This window comes from Kryptolebias marmoratus, linkage group LG12, assembly GCF_001649575.2.
Source record: "Kryptolebias marmoratus isolate JLee-2015 linkage group LG12, ASM164957v2, whole genome shotgun sequence".
NCBI lineage: Eukaryota > Metazoa > Chordata > Actinopteri > Cyprinodontiformes > Rivulidae > Kryptolebias > Kryptolebias marmoratus.
The window spans coordinates 17210410-17233556 of NC_051441.1; the positions used below are offsets into that span (position 1 = coordinate 17210410).

At 40.9% G+C, this 23147-nt stretch overlaps 1 protein-coding gene across 6 annotated transcripts in view; it reads left to right on the forward strand.

Annotated features, from left to right (window-relative positions):
• The window catches only part of LOC108236147 (RNA binding protein fox-1 homolog 2), a 55654-nt gene that overhangs the window by 20633 nt on the left and 11874 nt on the right, over positions 1-23147 (forward strand). For all 6 annotated transcript variants that reach the window (XR_005233824.1, XR_005233823.1, XM_017416620.3 and 3 more), the window contains 4 exons: positions 8799-8990; positions 11110-11283; positions 11760-11813; positions 12005-12097. Coding sequence is in view for 4 of the 6 variants with exons in the window: in XM_017416620.3 (XP_017272109.1) it covers positions 8799-8990; positions 11110-11283; positions 11760-11813; positions 12005-12097 (513 nt within the window). In the remaining 2 variants the exon portion in view is untranslated. The remainder of the gene's footprint in view (positions 1-8798; positions 8991-11109; positions 11284-11759; positions 11814-12004; positions 12098-23147) is intronic.

The following is a 23147-nucleotide window of genomic DNA, read 5'->3' on the forward strand; positions in this document are numbered from 1 at the left end:
CTGCCTCTGCTCATTCTTCCCCTGTGTGTGTGTGTGTCCACACGTCAACCTTTTCTCCGGTTCCATCTTGTCCTGTTGTCTTCTTCCCTTCAGCCTCTGATCAGCTGTGAGGATAATAAAAGCGGCGACATGTTTCGCAAGATTTGGTTGGACATGTAGAAGTTCTTCTGTCAAAGACGTTTTCTGAGGCTATATAAAGAACAGGTTGGGCATTAGTAATTGAGTGAGTTGTGCTGTCAACATGTTGGCAGCGTTGCTGTTTATACTTTGAAAAGCACTATGGTTCCTGCAGTTCCTCTCTTGAAAAGTAGCTGTTGCTGCATGAAAAAAATAACAATGTTAATCATCTGGAAAGGCAGCAGAAGAAGAGTTTACCGGAAGTACACTTCACAAACACAAACTTGACACCGTTATTTCAATTTATTTGCACAAGACCAGGATTTTTTTTTTTTTGCAGCAGCAGCAGAGTTTTTAAGGACAGTATTCAAGGCAATACCGTTGCTATTTTTAGCAACAACGTATGACTGTATTATCGCACAACCCTAAAATCTGCCTTTAGAAAGAAATCTGTCTAATGGTGACAGCCTTCCAAGTCGCTCAGCTGCTCATGTACACCGAAAAACGTGTCAAATTTTAGTCTCAGCTGCTTCATGTTGAGTAAGCAAAACAAGAGCAAAATAAAAGCACAGAAATTAAATCACCTCTACGTTGGGAGATCTTAGAGATGCTTTTTTGACCATATTGCCGAACTGCACTGCATATTAGTCAGAGTGACAAATCAGCTTAGTCAGACATTTAATTAGCGACACTTAACACGTAGCCAAATTATCTTCCACACTGGCCGGAGTCACGGGACGGAGCGGACCATGTCTCGGTGGAGCTTCGCAGGCGGGGTGCTAATTTGCTGATTAAAAAATGTCTTCTTTTTTTATTTTCTGGAGACGACTCTAAGCACGCTGCAACATTAGATCCACGCCCAAGTCCGACTCCTTATAGAATTTCTGTTGATGTTTACATTATGGGAGTTTTTCTGCACGTTACTTAAAACGATACCTGTGTGTTCTGCTGCAGTGGTGCGGGGGGGTGCTTTAAAGCAAACACATTTTGAAGAGGAAGTCCTATACTTAGCGGAAATAATTTTAGCCATCCTTTGAGGTTATTTATTCGTTCGTGTCTTTCAGGCCTCACAAGTGACTTTTTTGTTGCAGAAGCTTGAATAAAAAGCCACCTGAAACGGAGTCCTCAGTACCGTTGGCCTAATATACTGTGTGAAGCTTCTCCACCTCAGGGTTAACTGCTTTCCCACTGCCCATAAAGCTACAAAGATAATGTCCGACACTAATGCTGTTCTAACTGCCGCCGCCTCAGGCGCCGAGGCTGTATGCAGTGGGATGAGGTATGAAAATCCTCCACATGTCACCTCGTCGTGCACGTAGAAACACACGTAGATGGGCAGATAGCGAACGACGTGGAACACAGATGTGGTGCAGTGAAGCTCTAAATGTATGCAGTACTGTATCTCTTAGGCTACCTGCTCCTGCGTGATCAACACTGTACTTCTGCACAGACACCGTGCCCCATGAACACTGCAGCAAAACTCGGTGCTGCTTGGGTTTTCGTATTGGGAGTGGAGTGGAAATTACCCATCCTGTAGCGTCTATTTAAAATTAAACAGGATGTCTTGTTTCACTACACTGTGGAGAATAAAACCAGGAAAACAAAGAAATTACATTCATTCATGTTTCTAAACTGGTTTGATTTGTAGATGACCAAAACCCTCAATTTCCTTTTTATAAATGTTAGTTATGAGACTCAGCTAGACAAACTTTGTGATCAAGAAATGTAATAACTACCCAGATTTTTACTAAATTTAGTAAAGAAAAAACATCAGCTTTTTACAAATAAAACACTGTTTAAATTTCTATAGATTTAGTTTTCTATGTTAAAAATATTGATGTCATTTTATCCCCCCCTCCCAACCTTTTATAAATAATACAAATTTGAGAGTAATGTCCTGTATGTTGATATTAAGTTTAAAGTTCTAGTATTATGACATTCCCCTTATATATTCCCCTTTTATAATGGTCAGCTCCCAAAGACGTGACTCTTTGAAAAGACTTAACAGATTTAATGTGTTTGAACAATGTTAGATTTTAGTTTTCAGTTTTAATTGAAGCATGTTTTCTTTCAATTTGTGTCTAAAAAAAAGTTGGTGAAAAAGGAATATCAAATAGTATTCAGTCAAATACAGTGCTCCTCTTAAAACACTGCGTTACTACAGCTTCTCTCTTTTCTAGTAAAGCCAAAAATAATGTACCAGTCTTTTTTTTTTTTTAATGAATGAATTTAAATGCTATCAAATGCAGGAACTATTATCCTTATTTAATTTACGAATTGAATTTCCGCATACTTTTGTGGGTGCAAGAAAAGATAGGCTCGTGCAGTGTGTAGGTTTTTATTTTTGGCCACATAGCCTAAGAGACACGAGTGTGTTCAAGAAAGGGCTGTCTGTGTGATTATGATAACGATACTGATGATGATGATGATGACGATGATCAGAACTGTCAATAAGCACCAGGCTGCATGTCCCAGACCTCAGCGGGTTCACTAAGCTGCTGGCACTGACAGACACCATCGGGTTGTTTTGGAGATTAATTGGAACTCGGTGGGAGGTAATATTTGTTAAAGCTATGAGTTTTTTTTTTTTGTTTTTGGTGACCAGCTCTTATGATGTGTTTCAGTTGGAACTGTTGCTCCTATAGGTGAAGTAAGGGGGTTTGGGGGGCTTTCTGATGTGTTTTTTTTATCTGTGTGTGTGTATAACAAGGCTGTTATACCATGCAGGTGTGCATGGTAAATTGGATTTCAGTATGATAAGAGAAGGTTTCTAAGATATACGATCTACTAGCACATATAGAACCAGAACCTCCAGATTAACAATTTAATAGAAATATTTGGCTGCAGTTGTTCGTTTACCTGTTTGCAGTGAATGTTACAGGAGGGGTAGTGGTGTTGAGTACTAATGTGAGAACGTCTCCAAGATGTCTTGAAACATTTGCAGTTGCGGAGGCAAAAAAAAAAGAGTCAAGATGTGCTGCTGTTGTCTCAAACTCTTTTCAGTTCAATTCCTATAACTCTAAAGCACCAGAGCGTGTTACGTTAAATAATAGAGCGGTGTATATTGACACCTGCGTGGACGCCGTCTTATAACAGGAAACATTCAAGCCTGCAACCCTGAATGTCCAGCTCTGAAAGACACGTCAGAAATTTGTCCAAGTCAGCCCATCTTCGTTTCAAAAGTGTACTCGAGCGGATTGAATCATAAACATGTGGGCAGCTGCTAAGGTGGGTACGATGAGGGTAGAGATGAGGAAGAAAATAATGTGCACAGCCTACAATACAGGTATGCGAGCCAAGATCATGTAATTTTTAGGAATTGGTTGAGATAGAGGCTGCACAAGCCTCTAGTTGGTGTCAGATACTCAGGACTTAGTGAGACTTAAATTGCCCATTTTTCCTTGCAGCTTTGAATCATTTAATAGTCTCCAACAGTTGTACTCCAGAGAGATGCTGGCTTTACACACACTCCTTCTGTAATCATCATTCATTGAGTGAACGGGTCATCTTACAATAATTACAGTGCTATGTTAAAAATAACTGGGTTTTTTTAGAAACATGTGGACAGATTAACTCAAGATACGGAGCTTTTCAGAACCTCTACAGTCCAGCTGATTTTGCTCAGGCCCACGCTCACTTTGTGTCCTAGAAACCGAAACAACAATGGAGACGCTTTTTATAGATTTTCTTGCCTGCCTCTCTCTGTTCTTATCCTATCACCAATAAACTTTGTTTGTGTGCTGGAATGAATAATAAGTGGTAGGAAACAACCTGTACCAGTCAAAAAGGAGCTACAGCTGATTTTGGAGAATTATGAACTTAGCTGTGAATGTTTCTCTGTCATGATGTTGATTCGGACATTTTTGCTCCCTAGTGGTGCAGTGTGGGGATTTCAGCATTTTTTTTTCTTTTCCAGAGTTGTGCAATCAGAGATTTGTTTTCATATGGTAAAAAAAAACATATCCATTTAAAAATAAAATGTCCAAAGTAGTGTAGACGTGGCCTTAATGACGGCCTGTTTTTGATTGGCCCAGAGTCAGGAAAGAGAGGCGAACACATCCAGCCATATAGGGAGATGGGTTGTGGTCTGTGCTTTGATGGACATCATAGTGCAGTAAAAGCTCTGAGTGACTTGGAGGGTGAGTGCTGGTGGTTTTAAAAGGGGGAAAAAAAAAAAATCTCCCTCTGGCTTTCATCAAGCGTGGCAAGCAAAGAAGAAAGAGGAAAATGGTAAGGGGGGGTGGGGGGGATGTGAACACAAGCACTACTTATTGGAACCACAGGAAGAGAAAAGGGATGGATAGCAGAGAGAGGGGAATCTGCAAGTACAGAAGGATGTTTCTTTGAGCAGTGAGGCAACTTTGCAGACAGCAGTGAGTTTCGTGAGACAAACGGTTTGTTTGATTGATGAGTTTTAGCTCCGTCACCACGTGGCTGTCGGTTGCGTGGTTCTTATGTGCTGCTCGGGTGTTTAGAGGCGAACGTTGGCGCGCAGACGCCCGCACGAGGAGCTCGATGTGAAAAGGCCTCCCCTCCCCCTCGTCTCTGTGTATGGATAAACATATGGTGTCACAGGTAACTCATCTGCTGGGGATGTGTGGGAATGAAATGCCAGCTTTTTGTTTTCTACTTCATGTCAAAAAACGAGCGGCGAGTCTTGATCTACTGTCCGTTTTACTCGGCTTGATGCTTTTTTTTTCTTTTTGTCACTTTTTATATGAAGCCTTGTCTGTTTAAATCATTTCTCACAACGTCAAAAAGTTTTGTGTGGAAAGTTTTTAGACCACATATATGGTGTTGTGCAAAAGTACTGAGTCATCCCTCCTTTTAAATGATTTGTTTCCAAAGAGCTGGACTTTCTCTGGATTTTCTTAAGAATTTGTGCAGCAGTTTTTCAGACTTTCTGAAGGTTTTTCAAAGGTGGTTTTTCCACTCATTTTCAGTCCAGTGCTTGACCGTTTTAAGAAAAATGTTTAATCATTCCGTTATAAAAAGTTTCCTAAACTCAAAGGATGAACCAGTTTCATGTCGACACATAACAGCCGATTAGGAAAAAAATCTATTTTAAATTGGATCTTTGAGCACTTTGTTACTATCAGCTTGTCACAAAGACACAGTGTGTTCCTATTTTAGTTGAAACTACAAGAATTACCTCCGTTTGACACATAAAATCGTATTTTAGCACCATCAACGAGTTTCCCAAAAAGCTGTTAGCTGAAAACTTGATTCAGAAATGATCAGCTGCAGGATGATGCATCGTTCAGGTCATGTGTCAGGTTTGTTTTTTCCCTCATATTTTTTAAAATAAATATGATTTTTGGATACTGTTGACCTGCTGTAGTCTTTTAGAGCTGACACTTCTTTTTTTGCTCAGAAAGCTACAGTGTTTTCATTTGTTATTTTTTAACAACTTCAAATTTCATGATTCTGTCTGTATTTTCCATATGGCGTTTTGTTCTCTCCTGTTCACCTTTGACCTCCTTTTTCATTCCTTATGTTTCATCCCTTTGTTTTACATTTTTGCCCATGACTTTGAGTGTGTGCTGTCTAAAGGTGAGATTACGCCGTCGCCCGACTCGTGGCTCTTGTGAATCGTGACGTCGAGAGCAAGAGTTGTTGTTTTATACCGGCCCTGCAGTTTTCCTTTTTAAACGGGAGGTGTCACTACTGAAAAACCGTGTAGCAGGAACAGCACAAGAAGTCCATTCTTCATAGAAAACCATGAAGTGGTTGGAATATCCGCAACGACTGGACCTTCGTGGCCTGCGTTCGGTTTTATAGACGACCGTAGAAACGAACCTGCTTGCAGATTCCGTCCTGCTCCTCCTTCCATTTACAGCTCATCACTGGCGCAGCGGGCAACGGCTTACAAAAATTGGGCTATGCACTACAAGTCGAAACGACCCCCCACACACACACACACGTCTGGCGGTGTGATGTCAGTTGTGTCGAGAGGCTCGCAAACAGCAAGCAGAAACCAGGTGTCAGTGTGACTCAGCCCTGAGGTTGGATATGTGGATAGGACCCATCCTTTCATGGCTTCATACAGGCAACTACATGCTTATGAGCTCACATGTCCTAACAAGTTCACATATCCAGGTTAGACTGAAGTGACTGATTTATTTTTGTTTTCTGTAGTTCTCTCCCTTTTGTTTTTAAGATTCATCATTTACTACGAAGAAACAAGACTGTAGACTACTATCAGCTCTCCTGTTTATTTCTGTATTTTTGCTCCTGTTCACTCAGCCTCACCACGATAAGAACGGCAGCATGTGACTTTTCCATCTAGTTTCTGGATTGTGCAGCCTTCGCTCGCGCACCCCCCCTGTCTCTAAGGCTGGGACCCCAGAAGCTATTTGAGCTGCAGATGGACCTTTTAGGCTCAGCTGCCCGTTTTCATTGAGTGAACCCATCACTGCAGAAGAACAGTAAGCTGTCAGGCTATAGGATTAGAGCAAGGAAGAGAGCCCATTTGCGTTGCGGCATTTTAGTTACTCTGTCTAATTAAAAAGGCCGTCTGGAGACAGCGTGTCTCTGGGCGTCACCCAGCCCACATAGTGCTCGTAGCAAACCAGTAGTTAAAGGGTATATGTGAGGGATGCATGAGGCCGGACCTAAAATTTTATGTTACCTGGTATGTAATATGTAATCTCTAGTTTCTATAATTATTATAATGTGTAAATCTTTGTAATCCACACGATGTTACCACTTTGCATTTGTTTGCAGCTAACATATTGTATGGTCATTGAATTTTCATTCAGGCCTTCCTTTTTCTGCATTTTGCATTTGATTTTAAAAAATAGAGCAGTATGTTAACTAGCATTCAATAATAATTAGGTAGTTCAGCCATTTTGAGGTGGGTTTCTGTGAAAAAGTTATAATTAACTATTATCTTATGTGTTGTAGATGTGAATGGACTCACATTGGAGAAATGGCTTACAGCCGACAGGACTGATGGGCTAACAATTAGTTCAAGTGGGGCCATTTTAAAACACAGTTATTCACACAGAACTCTAAGATTATTTGCAAGCGCAAATACTGGAAGGAGCAGCTAGCTGTAGCACTTTTAGGGCATTCAGGGAACACTACATTAGGAGCTCCATCTAATATGAAATTGATGGGTTAGGGTAGTTGATGGTGTGAAGATTTGAGCTGTTTTAAGAAGACCAAATCTTTTTCTGTGGGTCCACACAGTACGACTCAAGTGCACCCACTGCCAAAGCAGACTTTGCTGCCCTAAAACAACTTCAGTTTTCAAACTTTCGCAGTGGTTCATGTAAAACCTTATAATTAAACTGCGGTCAGTTTTGCATTACACTGTCATTTTGACAAAATATTATGAAATTCCCACTAGGAATTTCATAATATAGTGTCTTGGCTTGCAAATAAGCCTAGAGTTTCGTGTAATGTGAAATTAAGTCTCATGTAAAGGTTTATAAAATGGCATTGCGTGAACTGCTATGATGTTTTGGAGATCAGAGCTGTTTCAGGACGGCAGCCATCACCTTTAGTCTTGGCTGCTTTCAGACTAGCTGTTAGCTCTGTCAGTCCTGTCGACGTGAAACTCCATTTCTCGAAAGTGAGGTGCCTCAAAAAGCGATCCACAACAGGTAAGATATTAAGTATTTATAACTCTTCCACAGAAACCCATTTAAAATGGTCGAAGATCCCCTTTAATGCTTGTTAAAGACTTCTGTGTTGTGATTTTGGCTATCTGTGCATCAGTCTGGGAAACGGTTGATTTAAAAGCGTCACTCGCTGCTGTGAAGCCAAGTGAATCTGCTGCTGCCACGGCGAGCAGGGAGACGGGGAGGAAAGCAGGCGGGGACTCCGCACTCACGAGGCAGCGCTGGCAACTGTCTCCAGTTAGATTTTAAAGTCGCTAATTTTATCTCAACAGTTACGCAACAGAACGTCAAGCTGTATTGATAAAAGCAGCGTTGGCTCGTTTTCGCTTTCATTTCTCACTTCCTCTCGTTCTCCTCATCCATCATCTACCTTTTTCCATTTCTTTAACTTTTTTTTTGGGATGGGAAGTTTTTATGAACCCAGTCCAAGATGCCCTTGAGTGACTGAGGCAAGCAATAATGCAGCGTCACCACACACAGACACACACAGTGGAAGCTATTTGTGCTGGAACATTGGTTTTGCTATTAAAAATAAAATAAAAATCTGTAGCTGAACCAGCTGCAAATACAGATGTAACACTGCAAACAAAAGGGACTCGAGGCAAAATAAAAGCCTCCACTCAGACACATTTAACTTGAGGTGTTATTACATCTGAAAACAAACTAAAAATCCTAAGAATATATTTGCGTATTATAAATCCATCGCAGTTAACCAGCTCTGTTTGTTCATTCATTCCAAAAGCACCTTTGTATCGCAAACTGTGTATCAAATTTGGTGACTCTCAATAATAGATGGGTTTGGTGTAAATATTTCATGGTTGGCTGACTGAAAACACATGGCTGTCAGAGATATGGAGGTAGAGCAGCGTGGGGTGGGGGCTCGTACGCCGGGACTGAGAGAGAGAGTGAAATTCGAGATGAAGAATTTAAAACCCGTCCTTCTACCTCCATTATGTCGCTCCTGCTGCTGCAGAAGGCTTCCACGGGATATAAGTTAATTTGCCTCCTTCTCTTCTCCGCCCCCACCTCCACTTTTACCCCCCCACTCCACAGGGCTCTCAGGATTCGACCGGAGGACAGGAGGGCTTGGTCGCCCCGCCTTTCACAACCTTCCCTCCTCCACCTCCTCCTCAAAATGGGCTCCCGGGAACAGAGTTTGGCCCGGGGGCCATGTTTGGCGCTGGGGCCCAAGGTACAGCGGAGGTAGGGGTTGGTACTAACGGAGCCACCAGCACATCAATCAATGTAAGCAGTCTGTGTTCAGAACTTTTTATATGTATATATCATTTATGTTTTTCAAACATATTGAATTAATTTCTGAATGTTCTTTTTTTCTGTGGTCATATTTTGTGTAGGTATGTAATAATTAGTCAGTTTTAATAGGGATATTTTGTTTGAGAAAACCTCCATCTGCTGTTTTTTTTAATCTAAAGGAGTATTTTATAATGTATGTATGTAGTGGGTTTTTTTAGTGCTTAATCTTTGGTTAGTCATACATTTTGCGTGTTTTTAAGGGTAGCAAGTTATTAAGCACTAGATATTAATATTAATAATGCTGATGTTTTGTCATTTTGGTAAACAAAAATTGCACCAAATACCATCATACCACCTTTTTGGGAAAAGGGTGGTATGACCTTTGGTGTAGATGATATTTGCAAAGACGAAAGAAAACAAAAACAGTCAATATATACAACCATGGGGTTTTAGCGAAACAAGTGAGAAAACATATCCCTCTTTAGAGCATTGTTGCTCAGTATTACTTACAAAAAAAACATTATTTAAAGTTTAAATTGGTGACAGAGAGTTGGACTTTACACGACTGAACTGGCATTTTAATGTCATTGGAGGTTTTCACACAGTCACAGTTTAGGGCTAAGTTGATTTTTGATGATTTTAACACAAAATGTTCAACTTAGAGTAATGTCACACACTCTGTCACTTGAGCTGTCTAAACTTTCCTAAATGTTTTGCAAGCAAACTCTTCTTATCCCTACAAACTTTACACTTCTTCTACGGTTTATATCCAAAACAAAGGCATTTTGCCTTCTTTGACCCGGTGGGTGTCTCGCTGCTTTGGAACTCATGATTTTCACTCAAATCCCCCCTCAGAGTGCAGCGTTCACACATCCTAACTCTCATTGACTTCCATTGTATCTGAGCTCTGGACGTGAAGGTTTTTTTTAACTTGTCATATCTCCAACATAAAACACTGTAGACAAATAAAAATTAACTTATGATGACAAGATGTTTCTGCCACAACATCACTTAACTAACTTTTAGTTTAGGGCTTATTTTTTCACTTTTTGTTGCTGTCTGCCTGTCTTACTAAAAGTGCTGTCAGGGAGTGAGGAAACAGGTGTGTGGTTACCATAGTGACCCCTATGAGGCACTGGCTGCAAGTCTACCATTTTTTCCCCCCCATCTTGATTTTCTTTTCACTTCCTGTACAGATTATAAATCAAAACAGACATTTTGTCATCTAGGATTATTACAATAGCCCCAAATTACTGTAGGGCTTTATAGAAGACCGTTGATGTATGTTGGATTTTCAGGCAGTAGTTGCGTTGGCACTTGTAAAATTATTGTAAGACATTTTTTCAGTTCATCTATTTATCCACTAACATTAATATGAGGTCCACAGTTTGCAGTGAGATACCAGTTTATTTTGCATTAATCACATCGTAGGTATTTCCACTTTAGGCTGCCTTTCACTATTTGTTTTATGACCAAAGGTCTGCTAATCTAATAACAGCAGCTCATCAACTGGAGCTGAGCGTTCTCCGTCAATAATATTTAACAAATGTTAGATCGCTAACAGCTGACGACAGTAATGCGATGATTGGGGGGGAGGAATGCATCATGTCAGCGTGATATTTCTGAGCATATGAACATGCTTACATGAGCAAATAAGTCAAAGATCTGCGTCTTGGCCGAGCGTTCTCTCTGATCTACACAGAAAAAATGTAAACCTCGTCACTCAGTCAGCTGTCTAAAGAAACAGGCACGCTACTATTTTAGTCCGCTCAGCTGTCTGAGCGAGTTAGCAGCGTATTTTTCATTTGTGCAGGAATATTTTTGTGCGACTTTAAGCTCTGCAAAACCATCCCTCCTATGTGTGATCCGAAGCGTATGTTTCACCTCAGTGTGTAGTTTAAGTTTTACGATTGAAATAAATGGAACATTCTTGCTTGATGATTTAAATTCAGAGTCTTGAATTGTTTTACAGGATATTAATAACAAATTGTAAGAATTTTAAGGTGAAGCAGAGCTTTAATGTGGCAAAATAATTTCCAATGAAACGTTAACCCTCTCCCCCCTGTCCGTTTATCCTCCGACCCCGTCAAACTCCAAAAAACGATCCCAGTTAAAGACAGAGGAGGTGCCTCAGGGTGAGGCGGGGGCACAGTGTGGCGCAGGAGGGTCAGGAGCAGGAGGCTCTGCAGGAGACTCCACGGAGGCCAAAGGGACCCCCAAACGCCTCCACGTCTCCAACATCCCGTTCCGCTTTCGGGACCCAGACCTCCGGCAGATGTTCGGGGTAAGAATCTCGGAATGTTGTGGGGCCTCATTTTAAGCACGATCAATAAATCAGTCTAGACGCCCTGGGTGCTCCGCAGAAGGCCTGCCTTTCCGCCGGGGGTGTAGAGGCTGACAAAAGAGTTAAAGGGAAAACACTCAGGGGTGTGTGTGTGTGTGTGGGATGGGAGGAGGGGGGGAGCCTCTTAATGTTCACAGGGTCAGGTTGTTATGTATGTCAGTGTGTTAGTGTAAGTGACGATGTAGAAAGAAAAAATAGGACAAAGCAGAGTTCAAGTCAAAGAAGAGGAAAAACACAATGTAATGCTGGAAGTTGTCTTTGGTGTAATAGTGACCCCTAGTGGACGGTAGCTGCAATCCCCATAGTTCCAGGCAAGCTTCAAAACTAAAAACCCAGAGGTTTAAACATGTAAATTACTCAATTATTCGCTTCTGTTTGGTCTTATTTCTTTGCTCTGTTTTTTTTTTTTTTTGCAGCAATTTGGAAAGATTCTGGATGTAGAGATTATTTTCAATGAGAGGGGTTCAAAGGTAGGTGCACTTCCTGTCAGAACACGACCATTTTAAGATTTTAAATGGCATTGGCATGTGATGCGAGACGTCGTTGTATTGAAAGCTAAAATGCCTTGATAACTAGAAGACTCGTTTTCACCACTAAGCAGTCCTTCATGATGCGGCCCTGAGTCCCCGTCCTTCTCTTTTGCCTCTGCTGTGTACCACAGGGTTTTGGCTTTGTGACATTTGAAAACAGCGCAGACGCAGAGAAAGCCAGGGAAAAGCTCCACGGCACACTGGTAGAAGGTCGGAAGATTGAGGTAATTTTCCATTCTCTCTCTCTCTCTCTCTCTCTCTCTCTCTCTCTCTCTCTCCTGTCTTTTCTCCTCTGTCTTCCCTCTGTTCTCCCATCAACTCTGCCTGATCACTGACTGCTAACTAGATCCATCCCATCTTCCCTTACGTGATATGCTCCGATGCAGCCCACTGGTATCCCACTCCCCAGTCCTCTGCAATATGTTTCTTGTGTTATTTTTTTAATCCAGCGAGACTTTTCTTTATTTTTATAGTTTTTGTTTATGTGGTGGGAATGATTTGAGGGTGGTGCAAGAACACAAGATTAAAGCATGCTTGTTATTTGTCATCTGCAGCATTATTTTTCATATTAACCTGTTGCCTCCTCAGCTTTTTGATTTATTTATTTTTCCCCCAATGATGCACAATGTGTAGCCACACTGATTTTATAACTTTCTCATGCAACAGTTGGAATGATGTTTGTGTAGCTGGCACTGGAGGGCATGAGAGGGAGCCCTGTGAAAGGATGATGCATGGCCGAATGCTGCCGGACGCCCCTTATTTTCTTCCTCGGTGTGTGGAAATTCCTCTGTGCTCCCCCTCTCTTGGTGCTGTGGTTGTGACAGCTGGTGGCTCCTGGTGCAACAGCAGCATGCTGGGATTCACAGCAGTACTGACGCATGTTCACTTTATGGAAGGCTGGACTCGTTCCAGTGAACCTTTTTGAGTTTTTATGTTTTGTCTTTATGCTTTGAGGTTGTTTCTTTTTGATCCAAATACGTGTTGTTTAATCAAAGCATGTGCTGAGTGTTTGAAAGTGGATTTTCTTTATTTTAATTGGGGGGTTTTGAGCCAGTTATCCATATTCGATCATTTGACCGAAGCCACTGTAAGCTGGGATTTGTGCATGGGCTTTCTCTGGTGATTTCCTTTTGGCGTGCGTGGGTGTGCGGGTGTGTGCGAGTCAGTTCCTGCATGATGAATGAGGCTGGATGCTTTTTAGTTCTTTTACTCTCACTTCCTCCGCAGTGTGGTTGAGAATGAGAGACAGACACCTGCATCCACTGGTACGCCATATCCCCCCTCCACCACATCACCTCCACCTTCAGTCAATCAGCAAGCTGAGTGGATACTGATGCAGCCAGCTTTACCCTGCATCAGTCCCACCCATGCATTCAGTCAACGATCTTATGTTTGTCCCTGGTGTTGCTTTAACCCGACTCAGTTTTCTCAAGTTGTGCATGATATCGGTCACCTTTTCTCAAAGCAGTGGGAGGTGTGTCTTTGTTCTCAGTCGTCCTGTTGCATGTGTTCTGTTGTGCTCCAGTAGTGGTGATGGTCTGTAGTGAGTCGAGCATCAGCAGCATGGTGGTCCAGCAGCAGGAGTCTGTGGAGTGCGTCTCTCTCTTTCTGTCTATTTATGGTGCATGAGCTTGAGGAGACAAAAGGCTGGCGCGGAGACGAACTTTATGTTTATACATTCTTTCAACCAAGGAAAGAAGGCTGGACGTTTACTATTCGGAGCCATGCTCTCCTCGTCTTGCAGATGTTACTTTACCCCGTCTTCAGATTTCAGAGTTTGTTGAAGTGTGTCTCGTTTGTTACAATTCAGAAGCTCTGAAATACAGGCCCACTCTTCATATGAATATTTAATCATTGCTGAGTGCGACTCTGCAGTTTATTACTATCCACTAGCATGGGTTTAGCTAATGAATCCTTAGTGTGCATGGTTTATATTTTATTTTGGATATTTGCTGCCTAACGGAGGCTGAAGTACAAACAGATTGTCTCTTTTTTTGGCATGATTTTTATGATTGTTTTGTTGGATTCTTTTTGGTGATGGCACATCCCTTTGTAGTTAGCATGAAACCAGTAGGTCCCGAGCGCCTCACAGTCCTGAAAAAGGCTTCATAACTTAATTCTTTAGAAGAAAACTGAATCCCTTTATAATATAATGTTGTAGCTAAATGGAGTACTGAATATTTTGTGTTTGTTTTGTTTTGGTGCATGACAGTGGAAGCTGCCTAGTTGCTGTTTCTGTACTAAGTAGCTGCTCATAGTGTGCATGTGTCATAGCTTCTATAAACAACAGACTAGATGGAGAATTGTTGTGCCTAAAGTTACACTGTACTTTTCTTTGTCTGGGATAAAACTCTGCGCTATGAAGAAGTCAGTTTCCTGTACACTTCCAATGTTTCCATGTAAGTGGCCCAACTACAGTTCACTTTGTCTCCTACCTGCTTCTGTCATCCCATCTCACCATTATTTACTCTATATATAGAGTCCTACAGGCCTCTATATAAGCGTGACAGTGTCTTATTATGCACTCACAAATATAGTTCATGCATCTTCACCCGTCATCCACGGCTGTCTCTGTTACTGTGTGTATGCCTGATATGAAACATTCCTTACTCATCAATCATACCAGAACATCTGTCTGCTGTAGACAATAACACTTTACTTTTTGTTGACATTTTTTTTCTTCTGTCAAAATAGAAAGATTATATATAAATATTTATAGTCATGTATTTATTTGTTACCCAAAGAGAGTGCTATTATCCCTGTTAGAGATGCATCGATTGCAGGTTTTCTAGGCTGGTTTCATTTTTCTAAATTTTGTACAACTTTGACCTGATGTTGCAATTTTTTATTTTTCTAGTTTCTGGCCAAACTGAAGATTTTCCTGTTTACTTAATTCTATTTTTACTAAAATGGCTTTGGACGCAGGTATTACTCCAAATAAAGACCATTTGACAAAAGAGTTACAGTCTATCTCCTTTATTAGACATTAAAGTAAACCTGGACCAAAAGGTAAGCCCTTTTTTGTGCAAGACTGCAGTTTTAAAGAAATTGCACCAATGTTCAACATAATATTTGGGTAGGAAAATCTGACTCGTTAGATTGATAAATCGTTTATTTTCTTTGATGGTTTCACAAGTTACGGATTGATAATCATAGCAATAGACAATTAAATCTTTCCGTTGATCCTCTAGTTGCAAATCTAAAGACGCACAGAAAGCTAGACCTAAACGTGTTGCCTGTTTCAGTGGGAGCAGACACTGTAAAGGGAAATGTTAGTTTATATGTTACTGGGCTGTTAAATGAGCAGCAGGTATACCTCTGTAGACAGTTCACTTAAGGGTGGTGGTTACTTTATCTTCAAAACCTTAAAGAAATTACGAAAAGCTCACTTTGAGTTGGATCAGTTGGTCCCCAGCCAACCCCTAGTCCTGGTGTTTGCCTCTGCAATTTAAAGTAATGCAGTGCAACTTGTTCCAGCTGTTCCTCTTGCAGATGTTTGATGTCTGAGAACGACTCTGATCAGTTTGTCTGTTTATCGACAAGTGATAATGTGAAGGCCATGGTTATCAGAATAATGAAAGATTCCAAGCACCAAAACCCTTAACCGATCAGAAGATTTTCCAAGTTTTTATTATTGTTATTTTTGTTTATCTACCTGGTAGCTTTACCGGTCTTCTTATGAATTCGGCTAAATGGCGTGGGCACAGAAGACAAAGACCCGGTAGACCTCCACAAACACCACACCCGCCATCTCCTGCTCCAAGATGATGCGTTTGTGGTTTATCTAAGTTGCTGGAGTGTTAGGGGAAGTGATGGCTCCTCCCCGGCGCAGAGTTTTAGTCAGATATTTCAACATCAATAGTGCAGAATACCTAAGGGGTGTGCACACACGCGTGCAATAAGCGCCGCGGCTCTGCATGCAAAGTGATAAGGAGGGGATGAGTGCATAAAGGAGTGTCGTCACTGCATGGATGTGTGTGCGGTGAAAATGATGAGAAGTGGTTCTGCATGCCTGATCCTGCATATTCTGTCCAACCAAAACAGACACTACTCTGTTGATTTTCAGCTCACTTAAACCTGGGCTCCCAGACGATTGTTTTTGTTTTTTTTTAATTTGGCATTTCTATTGATTGAGCTAAAGGCTTACCTGTTACTTTTGTCTTATTTTTGTTGAAGACCGTCCTCACAGTTAAGAATTTAGCCAATTCTGCTTTGTTACAGTAACTTTTTGTTTCTGCATGACTTGCCCTTGAAAACCTTAATCAGCAAAACGTGAGCTTATCCTTCTGTGTTTGCTTTGAATGTGTGTAAAATTGAAAAGGTTGAACGAAAAGGAGGAAAGGAGTTCAAACTTTGTCCTTTTCAGCCCTCTGTCTATGTGTGTGTTGGCTCATTCTTTCATATTTACCTTCATTTCCGTCTTGCCAGTCGAGTTTGTCTTTTTGCCATTTTCGTATTTTCATTGAAATAATCCCACCTTCACCTAATTTCTGGGTTTTATTTCAGCATACTTTCTGTTCGACTGTCCTTCAGTATCTGTTTCTGTGGTGACTGTTTAAAAAAATGGAAATTGTAGTCACTGCGCCCCATGCTCAGTGTTCAAACACACACTCATCTCTTTGTGGCGTAACTTTACCACACAAGAATGAGTCCGTTCCAACCGAAGCATCCTCATTTTGACAAGACCCAAGTAGCAAAAAAAAAACCGAACTTTCTTCCGTATTGATGGAGGCTGGTGTACAACTGCATCTCCTCTTCCTAGTTCTCCTTGGAGGCTGTCCAGTGTCCCTCAAAGTTATCAGTAAGGATAGTTTTGGGGGTTCTAGGAAAGGTTACCACATAATTTTTTTAACATATCTTCTGTTCTCTGGAGCACCAAATCCCATTTTCTTTCGCTCAGACTGATGGTCCGAGCATCGACAGCCAGCATCTCCTCCCCGTTTTCTTTTTTCTCTTCCTCTTCCTCTCGGTCTGTCACACTGCCGCTGTCAGGTTTTTTAACTTCACATGGGGGCAAAGAGGGGGTTACGTTTAGGTTTCTTTTGTTCCTGGGATTATTTGTTCCTTTATTTATTATATTTTTTCTGTTTCCCTGACGACTTCTGTGTGTTGTTGTCAGTCTCCACGGTAACCACTCGCTGTTTCTACGGCAACGGTAAGTTGTGTACAAACATCCATCACTGAACTGATCCTTTGCCATCCACCCTTGAAAGGGGCATTATCTACAGTGAAGTTGCAGCGTATTGGTTTTATATCATTTGACGGCACACAACACAGTATAGACAGATGGACACAGCACATTTCATCCTTTAGCAGAAATAATTTCTCCACATGCCACGTCATTAACACCTCACTGGGAATGACTGAATGTAATCACCTTCTTCTACACAATTACACATTAATTGTCCATTTGACTCAGTATGTGTAGCACTCATGAGATTAATCAAAAATCATCAGAAATAATGTGAAACTTTGCTCCCTGTTGCTGCCTGTAATTTCTTTGAGTGAATGCAAAGTCGCAGGGCTGCTCTCATTGTTTTTTTATTTTCCTAGCCTTCCTCCTTTTGCCATGAAATATCGCCATAAATTTTTGAAATACTTGGCTTTTGGGCACATTGTGCATTTAAGAAGTCAAGGCACTAGTGATTTTAAAAAAAGGTGGGTTTATGCTGGATTTCATGCAGGTTTAATGTTCAGCCGGCATCTTTGCACACATTGTTGCAGACAGTTATACAATAGTTAAAGCAAAACATTAAGAAATTTAATTAATAGCAAACTGTTGTGCCTCATCTTTACAAACAAATTTGTGGTTGGTACTTCTAGATTGTTTTTTTTTTTGTTATTATTTATGTTAAAACTAAAAGAATGTGCAGAAATACAGGGCAGATTGCACCAGTTTTTAAATGAATCCCTAAATATGGCTGACTAGCAGTTACCAGAATTGGGTTGCATCACTAAAGCTTAAACATATATTTGTTTTCCAAATATACAAATTGTTTTATACAAAACCATTTGTTGCGCTGTTTATAATCACGTGGCGTTAGAGCGGTGCAGTGGTCAGTATTGCACCTTTGTTGTTTCCTTGCAAGCTTTAGCACTAAAAGTGGTGGAACCGAAATGAAACTGCACATGCTGAAATGTCATGTGACTGTATTATAATGATTCAAATTTCAGATTAAATGGACAATGCAGTTTGTAGCGCAGGCACCTTCTGTCCCCATGTCAGTAGGATGTGACACCCCCTCTGGCCTGAGTAAAAGTGTTGATTTGGTGTGAAATGGAGTCAAATAGCCATTGCACCTTCCCCATCAGCAAGCCAGCCCTCAAGATCCAGCAGATCAGCTCCAGGACAGCGTTATTGTCTGAACTGATCCGACACATGTTCAAATGGGAAAAGAACAGGCAGACCCGGCTGTCCACGGGAAGCCCTCGACATGACAAAGGCAGTCCATAGACACACACGTTGTGTGTGGACGGATGTTGTCTTTTTTGAAAGACTGCACCAGAGTCCTGCCTTAGGAGGGGTAAGACCTGTGGATGCGGACACAGGATGTCAGTAACGCAACACTGTGCCATCAGGTTCCCCTGAATCAGTACTACAGGTGACCTGAAGTCTGACTTTGTCTCCTCACTTCATGATGCCAGGAGTAACGTCCATGTGTCTCTCCACAACACTGACAGGATTGGTCCTCTCCCCTCATCACCGCCATATGTGCACATGATTGTCATCTATGGTAATGCCGAACTGAGATTCATGCTAAACATGATACATTGCCACTCATCAGTCCATGCCTCCTGGGTACAGCACCACTGTTCTCTTGTTAATGGCAGCGTATACAGCCTATGTAGTTTGTTTTATCCCAGTCATCAAGACGGGGTGCTGTAAGAAGTCCAATACCTGTGTCCGAATGGCAGGTGCAGATGTCGTGGGGTTCTGTAATGCTTAGTGCACAATACACCGATCCTTCCTTGACATGGTCTGTCTTAGGCTACTAGAACCTTCACAACATATGTGGGTGTTTTTGTCCCACATCACTGCATAATGCACAATATGACCTCGTGTAAACCCACAGTGTGACCTCTGTCAAACTCCATCAAGTGCAGATAATGGTGTCTAATGTGTTTACAAAGCATCTTCTGTGTTTCCTGACCTTCACTGCCTGTTTATACTGACAGTCCAGAAACTGCCTGATTACACCCTTGCTTCTTTCACGATGACACCACTTCTGCCCTCTGGTGCCCGTTCTAGACACACCAGCTCTTTGTATATCAAACCATTTACACGCCCATCACTGGTCTGCATGTGGACCAAATTACATCCAAATCTAATCGTTCCTTCAGGGTGCTTCAAGGTTGTTATTTTGTTTGTTTGTTTTGTTTTGCTTTTTGCCAAGTGTAGATCCAAGTTGTTGTTTGGTTAAATTAAGGAGGCCCTTGGTTTAAATATAAGCATGCCTGGTTGTTGTTCATGTCCACATGACCATGCTCCACCCTGTGTTCTGCTCAGTCTCGACTGAGATAAGTTACAGCCTCATGCGACCCTCAAGATAAATGAATGTATTGTTAATGGATAGATAGACTCCGAGCTAATGCTAGTTTTGGCAAGCAGCGCGGTTCCATAACAAGTGTAGCATAACAAATGTCTGAGCACTTTCCGAGTATTAATCCCAAACAAAATAGAAAAGATAAATGCTGCCACTGTGACATCACCCCCTTTTTAGTCCACTCCTTCCGCCATCTTTTCTTTCTGGAAACAGCAGTGAACATATTTTGGTGAGAGGGAGAAGCACCCTTTTTAGGACAGTGGCGTCTATAGTTCATGATCACTGGGATGTTATTTGGGTGTACTGTATTTAAAATATTTTACCTGGTCCTAAAATATAAATCACACTTTAAAAAGTGCATTAAAATTAGCTTGTAGTTGCTACATCAGTCTTCTGTCTTCAGCTTGTCTGGGTAATTAAAGCACATAAACAGTAGGATTTGTGGTGCAACCCTCTGAAATTCATCCAAAAAACAAAAACAAACAAACAAAAAAAACAGCTGGTGCAACTGGCTTCTGGTCACTCACCAAATCAGCCGGTTCTTTGTTACCATATGCATCTCTAAACCGATATGGGGTTTACCTTGCTGTTTTTGGGTCTCTTATTATGCTGCCATTATTTTTTATTTTGGTTTGGTTTCCTTGTAGTGGATTGTCTTGTGTATCAGTAGTGGTAGTAGTAGTTGTAGTGTACTGGTCTTAGTTTGTGACACACAGTTTTAATGCCTGGCGTAGTGTCTCATGTTTATTTTGTTTCTCTCCTTTTTTGGGAATGAGGACTGCTCTCTCTCTCTCTCTCTCCCTCTCCCCTGTATCTCTCTCTCTCCCTCTGGATCTCTCTGTCTCTCTGTTCCCTCCATCCTTTGGTGCTCTGTTTCTCAACCCACCACACATAATGAGATTTTCAGGAGAATGGTCACCAAATCTAATTGCTTTATTTGAATGATGCACCTTGATATATTTGTTTTGTTTTAAACAGTAATTATGAGTTTATTTGTGTTGCTCATGTTAGAATTTTCTCCCCGTTTCTTTATCTTTTTTTTTTATTTATTTCCCCCCGTGTTTTTTTGTTTTTGAATATGGACTGACTCTGTCTCTTTACCTCTCACCTGCATCCCTTACTCGTAACTTACCTGTCTCATCTTTGTCTCGTGTGTGTTTGACGTGGGAGTGCTACGATTGTTTGGATTGGTCGCAATGCTGCATCCGACGCTTGCTGATTGGCTGAATTTTTTTTTCTTCTTTCATTTATTTATTTCAGTTTGTTACTCACTCTTGGTCGTGTGATGCGCCTGTATATGGCTGTGTGTAATTTCTGTGTTATGATTATGATTATTAATTTTGTCAATCAAATGTTTTTGCACCCCCTCTTTCTCTCCCTCTCTGTTGTATTTTCTTTACAAAAAAATATATTATTCTTATAGGTACGTAAACCCCACAAGTTTGGTTTCATATGGAAATGTGGTTTAATTTTGTCTGGGTTCAGCATCCAGGCTGGACTGGGAGGGCAAAAGTGGGATGAGAAAGGATGAATGTTTCATTTTTTAAAATCATTAACACTTTGAGATTTGCCGTTCATATTGATCCCTGTTGATTTGCATGTGTTCATTTCAACCCAGTGTCATTATTTGCACATGAAATACACGTAATATTGCATAAACCTAGAGATTTTCCCTTAACTAGGCTAAACTCGTCAAAATAAAACAATTAACTAAATGTAAATAAAAGTTTATTTAACTCGCCAAAAATGTTAACATCACTTTGATACATGCGGACAGCTGTGTCAGGTAGGCTTTGCTAATTGAGTCATTTGCCGCTGACCTTGTCATCTGCAACGAGGGAAAAATGAGGTAAACCTCATTTCCATTTGAATGAAACTCTGCAGATAAAGAACATGACTCACTGAGAGAACCGCAGTCGAGGCTTTAATGGTTTCCTAACGGGAGTCAGAGCATACGTGTACACACAAGCACTCTCATTCCTCAGCCTCTCGCTCGCTCCCTTCTTTGTCGCACACGAGCACACCCTCTCTGCTCATCTTTAGCCAAAAGGTCGTTAATCTTTAGCTTGCCAAACAGTCAAATGTGCAACTTCAACAGCACACTCAGACAGTGTGGGTTATTTCAGAGCTGCAGTTTCCGTCTCTTAAAGCCCATCAAAGGGAAGATGAGGATAGATCAAGGGACCGAAGTGGGAGCCTTTGAAGCTCAGACAGAAAATTATAAGCCATCTTAGATTCAAAGACCTAAACATTAGACCCGAAATGTCGGCAAGATTGCACTGTAAATGTACACACACACATCTAAAAACCCTTAACACATTCATCTGCGCATGCAAAAAAAATGTACGGCTCAGTTTCCTTTGCTGTGCCACCATCTTACATCACTTCATAGTGAATCACTAAATCTCCACCGTGCAGCTTGCTTTTACTGCATGACTGAAAGTTAATCATTTTTATCCACTTTTACACTCAAACAGTTAATGAACATGTCACTAGTACACTATAGATTGACATATTTAGTTTTACTGATCTGCAGAGGTACATTTTCTTTTACAGCTGTTCAGATTTTAATTTTTCTCAAGTAAAAGAATTTTTAAAAAAAAGTCAAATTATTGCTTAAATATTTTTCCATTTGTGATGTTTTAAAAGAGTCTCTTTTCATAATTTGAGACTTTCCAGAGGTCTTAATGAAATGTCTGCAACCCGCTTTAATTAAAATATGAACATTTTACCGTTTCAGTCTTTAAAGCATTTCTGCAGCTTATTTTAGAGAGAAATAGTGAAACGCTAGAGTTCACCCCTCCCCTCCTTTCCAGGCGGGTGTTTTTCTCACCCACATGACGCTAAATAACCCGTGAAGCACAACACTTTAATGAAAGAACATATAAAACACAACAAACCTAAAGAAAAATATTTGACTGGTAGTTTTACTGCCAGGTGCTTAAAATTCCCTTGTCTGCAGTTTGGCTATAAATTTTAAAATAATTTCCTATTTAATCACAATCTTGCTGCAAGGCGTGTGTTGAACTGGTCCAAAAATTGGAATTTCCAACTGGGTGCGGGGAAAAAAATTGGATTTCCTAGTCACAAAATAAAACATTAAACAAACCACTAGCAGAGTACTATAGGCTTGTTTTTTAAAAAAGGTTAGTTGAAATATGTATTTTTGTTTGAGAGTTTCATCTTCAGAGCAAAGCAGACTTTTGACTCCAAACTTAGGTGGTGAGGAGAGCGTTGCAAAGAGATAAAGATAATGAGGTTTCCTCTGCTCTAACTGTGTCTGTGTGATGTTGCAATTTTTTAGCTTCTCACTTAAAGAGATGTTTTCAAACTGCGAGTGCCCCAAAGATATGGGAAGGCTTTTCTCCCCTCCGCAAGTTTTTATTTTATTTTTTTTTTAAAGCTCTCAATGACTCCAGCATTTCCCCCTAACATCTAAACTTATGTCATTCCTCATGATAAATGGCGACTGCACCAAACACAATGATTGAAAATGAAAATTAGATGTTTACACATCCAAATTGACCATTACTCTAAATGGCAGCAGTAATCACTTTAATGGCACAGCAAATACAGCAGTCAGTTTTCTAAATGTGCAACGAAAGGAGACAGTCATGATACCTCATCACAGCTCTAGACGTGTTGATTAAATTGTTTCCATAAAAGCAAACACATACATCAACCTCTGCCTGCATTTTGAGTTTGTTTGCAGTCTCCCCCCCACCCACAC